This window comes from Corvus kubaryi, unplaced genomic scaffold (genome assembly GCF_017639235.1).
Source record: "Corvus kubaryi isolate FWS band 111438036 unplaced genomic scaffold, C.kubaryi_AGA036_p1.0 split1-131, whole genome shotgun sequence".
In the NCBI taxonomy this organism is placed as follows: Eukaryota; Metazoa; Chordata; class Aves; order Passeriformes; family Corvidae; genus Corvus; species Corvus kubaryi.
This window is the reverse complement of record NW_024582073.1, coordinates 8,299,393-8,307,830: the sequence shown is the minus strand read 5'-3', so window position 1 is coordinate 8,307,830 and position 8,438 is coordinate 8,299,393. Positions and strand designations below refer to the sequence as shown.

At 46.3% G+C, this 8,438-nt stretch overlaps 1 protein-coding gene across 1 annotated transcript in view; it reads left to right on the top strand.

The window, feature by feature from the left end:
• Positions 1-7,740: 7,740 nt before the first annotated feature.
• Positions 7,741-8,438, top strand: part of UCHL1 (ubiquitin C-terminal hydrolase L1) — a 5,342-nt gene continuing 4,644 nt past the window's right edge. Inside the window, exons 1-2 of the mRNA XM_042053582.1 lie at positions 7,741-8,107; positions 8,213-8,224. Coding sequence (XP_041909516.1) covers positions 8,075-8,107; positions 8,213-8,224 — 45 coding nt within the window. The 5' untranslated portion in view covers positions 7,741-8,074. The remainder of the gene's footprint in view (positions 8,108-8,212; positions 8,225-8,438) is intronic.

Genomic DNA, 8,438 nt, shown 5'->3' with positions numbered 1-8,438 from the left:
GCCAGTGCTTTGTCTCTGAAACAAGAGAGACAAAAGTCCAGTGTCTAATGTCCTAAATACAGCTAGAAAAGCCCAGGCTGCAAATGCACTCAATGGGAATTTTGCCCTACGTGTATAAATGTACACGGGAAAGAGCAGCATGTTTTGCGTTTATATTTGCAACTGTAGAATGTGATAGAGTCCCATTGTTTTTCTGATCCATAGTGTAGTTTCCCTCACAACCTAAATATTTTTCTCCACTGAGACAGGGATTTGTTTCAGCATGCGCATTCACAAGCTAAACTCCTCCACTAAAATGGGATGGCTCAAGGTCCAAATGATAGTGTTCATACCAGCATGTGCTTTGGGCAAACACTTCAAAACAGCGCTTGTTAAACTGACCTTCAGAAAAGAAGTTTCTCTATCAGTGACAAACACTGTCTAAACACTTCTCTAAAAGTGGGCATTTGGAAATACTCTCCTCCTTGTGTAGCATGAAAAAATTCCTGAAGCAGAGAGGGAAAAAATCCTCCCTTTCTCTGCATGGTTGGTACTCTGAGAGCAGCATCTGAAGATGCATAGGAGGCACTGTATGGTTAGGTTCTGAGACTGGCTGGGTCAAAGGCAGCTTGAAAGGGGTGATGTTTCCCAACTGGAATTGTTTCACTGTGTTTTTAATGTTAATTGCTTGCAGTTGAGCCAAGACTAACAACCTTCCACCAGTGACATCCCCAGCAGTGTCAGAGCAGCTGGGCCCCTGCGCTGCTGCATCGCCCAGCCGGTAAGAGCAGCACGTACAACACAACTGTATTGCATTAGCGAGACACTGGGTGGTCACCACGTGTAAAACACTTTGTGTCAGCATTATAACTTAAGCAAAAGGTTATGTTCTGCCAGATGTACTTCTGGAAAGTGGCTATTAATGTAAGGTTAAGTCTCTCATTCTTCCGCACTTTGAAATCGAAGACTTGACTTGCAAGTACAAGTGGATAACTACTGTTATTTGTAATTAACATAGGCATTGGTACAGCCAAGGCTTTGCAGATCTCATTGCCTAAAAGGCACAATTTGCTAGCATGACTAAGGGATGCATTTAATGCTTCTATATGCTGTTACAGGGTGGAGAAGCAAGAGCAGCTCAGATCTAGATTGTGAGGCTTTTTCTCTACCGTGGTCACAGTGAGAAAGAGTCAAAGCTGTGCTGCTCTGAGTCACTTCTGAGTCACTACCCCGCTAGGCCTGCCCACCAAGTATATGCAGTGGCTAGGAACTCTAAGGTATGCCCTAGGAGTGATTAAGAAGAGGTAGTTTGATGCTGGCTCAGGTGCAGAAAATGTCTTTCCCATGCAGTCCTGCACAGTCAGCCCACTTCACGACAGGACTAGCGAGGCAGACTCAGGGCAGACTCAGGGCAATCCAGGGACCCCAAGCTCTTGGCTTCACTCACTGGGCTGGCAGCAGCTCTGTGCCAACATCACTCCCCAGGTGCAGTAGGTCCAACAGAAGAGCCATGCTTGAACATCTTAGAGACTGTCTGCAGCTAAAGCCTTAGATCAGAGCACTTCTCCAACTAAAAACAAAATCCCCACACTTCTCAAGAGTGTGCACATGTAGATTAGGAAGCAGATTCTTTGGCACAAGTTAGTGTAAATATTGTGCTACATATGTCCTTGTTGTGTAGGAGTTCAGGGTAGCTTTTACTACCCTGGACATTTTTGTTGTGCAAGTGAAGTTTTTAGAGAACATGTTAAGCTGAGCACAACTTATTTCAGAATTTATGTAAGTGGGGGTGAACATACATACAAAGATCAGTTGGAAACTGTTGACCAGAAGACTACTCATAAGATACAACAAGAATACAGGACCATGTCAGTTATGTGGAAAAAGCAAGCATCTTCCAGGATTCTGTGACTAAGTTAGCTAAAAAATGGGGCATTGGGGTTTTTCATTATTTATTTATTTATTTTCATGAAGTGGCTTTGTTGTTCGCTGATTTCAAATGTCAACTACTTTCAATTCCACTAAAGTTCTCCATTTGGATAAAAAAGATAGCATGAAGGAATACCTTTTACACCTGCCCATCACCATCAGTCTGCTTTTCCTTCTCCCCAAAAGATGATAGCTGATGTCCAGGCCATAGTGTAAGATGGCTTGCTGTGCTGAACTGGAGTAGTTACAAGATTTCACAGTAAACCCCCTTCACATGAGAGTCCTCTTCCACAGACGCTTCTGTTGTCATGCAGGCTGGACAAGCCCTTTTTCTCTTCAGCAGACACAAAAGCCCTTGCTATTCCCTTCTGGCAGAGCCATACTTCTCCCTTCTTCATCCAACAGCAGGCAAGCTAATTTCTTCATTTGCTCCTCACATTCCCCCCAAAGCTACACTAGTATGTAAAGAGAGCATAGGTGACAATAGACTTGGTCCAGAGTTAGATCCCCCCTCAGCAGCTCCTTAAGGTGTATATTCTGTCCTTTTCCTGAAAAGGTTTAATTCTAGAGGTTGAAGGCTGCTGACATAAAGAGGTATTTGGGAGGTGGCCCGTGGCTTTCCCTCAGCACCCCATAAACCTGAGGAAGTGCATCTCTACCACTGTAAAAGTACTACTGAGTCAACGTCTTAATATCCTTTCAACTGACTGACAACATTTCTCATCTCTCCTTTTTTCTGCTACTCTCCTCCAGCTTAAGAGTGGCTAGTGCTCCAGAGCTGATTTGAAGCAGCCTTTTATTTTGTTTCACAAGAAACTCATCCCGTCTAAGGTAAGCTCTTCCAGCAGTCTCAGAGCACAGGCAGAGATTAATGCTTTCTGGGTGCTATTGTATGGCTGTCAAGCATTCAGAAACAAATCTAAGGATAGGGTTTGTGAAGTTGTGACTGAAGGAACTGAAGACTGCAGGAGAGAAGCAGACTGGGGTCACCCCAGGATGGCCTGGCACAACACAGGGCTTGGGAAAAGGCACAGTGTTGTACTAGAGAGTGTATTACAATAGTCAAGTGCTGCTATTTACATGCCTCACAACCAGTAGTTTAAAATCACATGGCTCATCTTGTTTCGTTTTGTGCCTTTTAATCTGAGGAAAGCATTCTCTGGATGAAAATGTAAGTAGGTATGCAAGTCCTAATCACAGATCATCCAAGTATTACATCAAAATTAAAATTCATTATTATTAGCTATTATATGTATTTTGCTAAATCATTGCACACAATGAGGTCCTCTTGAAATGTGTATTTTACGTCTCTAGATAAAAGCACTAATCCTAAGAATGTTTAAGTCGACAAAACAAAGACAGAGGAAGGAAGCAGGGATTGTTCTCTTCTACAGGACTAGAAAGATGGATTATTCCTGCCTATAGAGGAAAAAGGGTAGATTGCTAATATCACCAAAAAAGCATTTGAGGGAAAGAAGACAGATGCCAATTGTCCAGCTGCCAGTATCCTGTCTTTCTTATCCATTGAGACAAGCCTTGCAAGCTTTCATGTCTTTCATAGCCAGACAGTATATGTTTTCATTGGAAACTAAGACACCCTTGTCAACAATGATGTCCCTCCTACCCTTCTTTGTGAAAAGAGAAAGAAGTCACTCTCTGTTTGTCCTACTTCTACTGTGAAAGAAAGCATGCTATTGCTGTGCTTCTGATAGACACCATCACTGTTTGGTGGGCACAGTTTCGCAGAGGAATGAAGAGAAGAATCATCAGCATCCTGCCAGACAGATCTGAAATCAAGGAAACCATGGCTGCACTCTTTAGAACTGAGACTGTCAAGGCAAGCCTTCGAAGCTACATTTTAGCAGTTTAACACTTCTACCTACAGACTTCCAGAAGAGCTCTTGCATTCTGTAGAGCTTGTTCTTTACCTGCTGGTGGACTTGGCTGTAGTTCAGAGCAATTGCAGAGTCACTGCTAGCAGTCAATACACACAAAGACAGTCCTTGGCAGAGCAGCCTTTTCATCAGCCTGACCCTTCTATCTGCATTGCTTCTGTGTTACCCCTCTCCAGCTGGTCTTCATCTTAGGTCAGACCCAGAGTTCACATCCTTCAGTATGTCTCCACCTCAGAAGCCCTTAATTATTCCATCTCCTAGCCAAAACATATGCTTCTTGTGGACAAGAGAGTACAAGAATATAACTTTTCCAATCTTTACATTAAGTAAAGAAAGATTTGGGGGTTTCCCCCCATTCCCAACTCAGCTCTGAGCTGCTCTGAATTTCTTTCATTTGCAAGTCTCCTGCCTGACATTTGAGATGTTTCAGCCCAGAGCTCCTGGCCCATGGACCTGGAGAGCAGCAGCTGACAGCCAGGTGCTGAGTAGTGACTGAACTTAGACTTCCCCACATGCTGGGCTGCATGACTTGCAGTCACCAAGACTCCTCACACTGCAACCTGGCTGCAATTCAGAAAGAAACAGATGTCCCTCTTCCTGCTCAAATCTTTAACGGACCCAGGCCCTCTATAAAAGCACTCAATTGCTTGGCCTATTGATCCCTCTGATCTTCTAGTTAAAGGTTGGGGCACTCTCATGCAGGAATTGCTGCTCCAGACAATTTACCAGAAGAGGGGTTGTTATAGCCTTACACAGATCCCTGACACTCACTGTCCCTGCAGTGGCCTCAGATACCTTGTGACACAGTGTACAGGTTCTGGCTGGGATTAAATTAGTTTTCTCCATAGCACCTGTCATAATGCTGTGTTTTGGATCTGTGTTAGGGTTAGGATTAGGATTTAGAGCAGCATAATCCTACCATTCCAGGGACACATTTGTTCCCTCCACACCTTTCTCATCTGCGCCACAGCTTCAGCCCAGAGCTGCTATTAGGGCTAGGGTTGAGACCCACAAAGTTTACAGCTTCAGGGACACTATCACAGCAGGAGGCATGCCAAGGGGAGCATGGCACTGCATCAACATTGCTCCATCCACATGCAAGGATGCTGCATTTGCGTGTAAATCAATCTCTCTCAAGCACACTGCTATGTAAAACTGAGCTAACTGCAGGATTTACCTCAGGCAGCATTTACTCTCAGGCAGGATTTACCCCCAAGCCAGCAGAGGCACTTACAGTAAGTCAGCACAGTTATCTCAAACACCTTCTACTCACTGTAGGGTAAATGCAAATGTGCAGTTACCAGGAGAATGGCGACATGTAGTAATCCTGTGGCTCCAGCACCTGCACAACCATGTACCTGCATCCCACTACCCTGGGCACCACCAGCCAGCTATGGACAATAAATGTTCATTTTGAAGTTAGGGAGTAGGGAATTAAGGAGATTTCCAGGAATGGGTTTGGAAACCTACTCTTGGGAAGTGAGTCGTTATAAAAAATGAAGAAAAGCACAGGTCTGAGATGTTTACTAGGCAGGTGAGGATACTGCAGCAGAAGATGTGGACTTGGACTGCCTCAGGGCTTGGATTTTGGCAGGACAATAGGAAAATTATTTTCTAAAGAACGGTATACAGCCTCGGCTTCCATTTCAGGAACTCTGCATTGTCTAAGGCCAGCTTTTCCTCCTTCGCTACCCTACTTATTAGAGGTAATTTTGTTTGGAGATTCCTGAACTCAGGAACAGGCCTTAACTATAGATCTAGTTCTTCCTTATGTAAACCTTCATTTGGAATATGATGAGAAGGTAAATACTGACACCAAGACCTATATCTAAGAGAGAAGTAAATCTGCCAAAAGATCATATATGTAGCAAAGACTCCTCTGTCCACACTTTCTAGATTAGACATCTGAGAAAACCTGTTGAACACCACAAGTACTATTATTACATTTGGACAGTGCAGAAAATTCACAAGTATGTCCAGTCACTTTTCCAGGTGAGTTTTGATTTTATTGCAGTAATGGGAATGAATTGGGTTAAATGTGTTAGGCACGTCTATCTTCTGCTCTGAAGAAAGATGGTCCAGAGACTTTCTTCGTCTTTGCAATGAGGTGGATGGGGACTGCATATGACACAGCACTCCTTATGTGACTTTCTGGAGACAGGCACCTTTATGCAACAGTAGCAGTTTTAGAAGTTTGATATTGTTACACTTACTGTTTATTTTAAAATTAGTGTATTGATAGATTTGACAGCTTCTTCCAAAGACACAGTTCTGCTATCACTTCCTGTATGCTGTACATGGCATGCAGAGCCTGAAATTACACTTACCCAACTGTTTGCAGTCTCTCTCAACAGCACAGACACAGGAGCCAACCCAGGGATGACTAACCTAGGGATCTAAGCACTGCCATTGCTGAGGCAGGCTGAAGTTATAACCACCATTTGCTGCTGCACAATTCAGACATAGGCTTTTCTTTCCTTTTTTAGCCTTCTCTTCTGTAGGCTGCAAGATGAGTGCTTTGCTATCCTCTCAGAGGAGCTGCATGCAGTCTCTCCTACATGTCTGTCAGGGACCATTAGCATTGGACTTGTTCATTCAAGTTGATTTGATACCCTTGCATCTTACAGTGCACTAAGAGTTCATCATAAAAGGAAAGATAGTCAAAGATACCATATATAGAATTTATATTTTGGGCCATTTTTAACTTGCTTATAGGCATCAAAGACTGTTTTTAGCCACAGTAAAGGGAAAAAAAGCAGAAATAAATGATAATGTCATTTACTGTGAAACTTTCCCCTGTCCTCCCCAGAAATCTTTGGTTTTGAACTCTGCTCTTCCCTTTACTGCGATAGACTGAATCACAGGATCATGGGGTACTTCAGAAAGGGTTCGCATGATATCTCTAGACCAGCCTCCTGCTCAAGGCATGATCAGCTAGAAGATCAGATGAGGTTGCTCAACGCTTTACCCTGTCTGGAAACATCCCAGCTTCGTCCACAAAATACAAAACCTGCCTTGCTGTTCTGTTTTTTCTTCACTAAGTCTTGTAGAACCACTGTGAGACTGCATCTTGAACCTTTTATGGCCACATTTCAAAAAATAAACTGCAGGCTTCTTTCCCAAGGAGTTCATTGTAAACGGAGTAATGTTGATGAATATGTCTCAGTTCAAAAACGCGTGTGCAACCACCTGATGTGAATGATTCCCCACTAAATTACAGAGAAATAGATCTAAAGTAAATTTAAATGTGCTTGAAATCAAGCAGGCACTTAGAAATTTTGCTGCACTGGGGTCCAATCGTTCTGAAACACGGTGAAAAACCAAAGGAAGAAAGTCATCAAAACCAAACAGACTGCAGACATTCAGCTGACTCTTTTGTTCAGTATTTGCATTGTTTGAAAGACAACTGTGAAGCATCTCGCTTATCCACAAGGCTCCCATCAGGCTGTTTACCAGTAAAATCTGAAAAGCTGTTGGGAGTCCACGTGATTTCTAGTATTTTGAGCAGGTTGGTTTTGTTTCCTTGTTCAGACGTTCTAGTCCAAAGACATTGTGCGCAGAAACTGTCAGGTCATGAATAAAAGATAAAAAGCCCGCTATTTTTTAACCAGCTTCACTGGTCTGGTTCAGGGGTTGGTCCAAACTGCAGACATACAATCAGCATACAGGAGACTTTAATGTCGGATTTATCACACTGGAAATTTAAAAATAAGTGTTTAATAATTTTGTTGAATATCAAAACCATTGTATATTTTATGCAACACACAGAGAACAGGGTCTGATGCTTAGGAGCGGTCAGGCACATAAACGTAGACATGGGCTTTCGGGATGCACGGAGCCCAGGGGCTGGGCTGATGGTGGAGGAGAAACCTGTTGCCCTGGGTGATGCCAGCCGCTTGCCCACGCTGCCGGCCCGCTTCCAGCACTTTCTCCACACCAACGTCAGGGGCCGGGGTCCCCCTGGCCGCCGGCCGCCCCCACTCCCGCGGAGGCGGCGCGACCCGGGCCCCGCAGCCCCGGCCGGGCTCCCCCGGCCCCGCGCACCGCGGGCCCTCCGCCCGCGCCCCCCCGCGCTTCGGCCGTGCCCTGCTCCTCCCTCTCCCCCCGCCGCCGCGCGGAGTGGGCCAGCCCGCCCCTATATAAGAGCCGGGTGGGCGGCTCCGCGCCCCAGCGTCGCCAGCGGCTCGGCAGCGGAACTGCCGCGGGGGACATCGTCGTGCGTGGGGCACAGCCTGCCTGCCTTCTTCCCGGCTCCCCGCCGCCCTGCAGCCATGGCCTGGCAGCCGATGGAGATCAACCCCGAGGTGCGCGAGGGGCGGCGAGGACAGAGCTGGGGCTGCGGGGCGGGTGGTGGGGCGCTGTCTCTCACCGGCACTCACGCTTTCCCCCCCCCCCGTATTGTCTTCCAGATGCTGAACAAAGTGAGTTGCCGCCGCCGGAGGACCGCCACGGGCGGGAGGGCGCCGTCCCTTCCCCCTCCGTCCCTCGGCATCCCGCTCTGCCGGGGGCCGCCAGCCGCGGTGACGGTACCGCTGCGCGGGGCGCGGCCGCACCTGCGGAGCGGCGCTTCCCTCCATCCCTCGGCAGCCCGCCTTGCTGGGGTGCGGCCGCACCTGCGGAGCGGCGCTTCCCTCC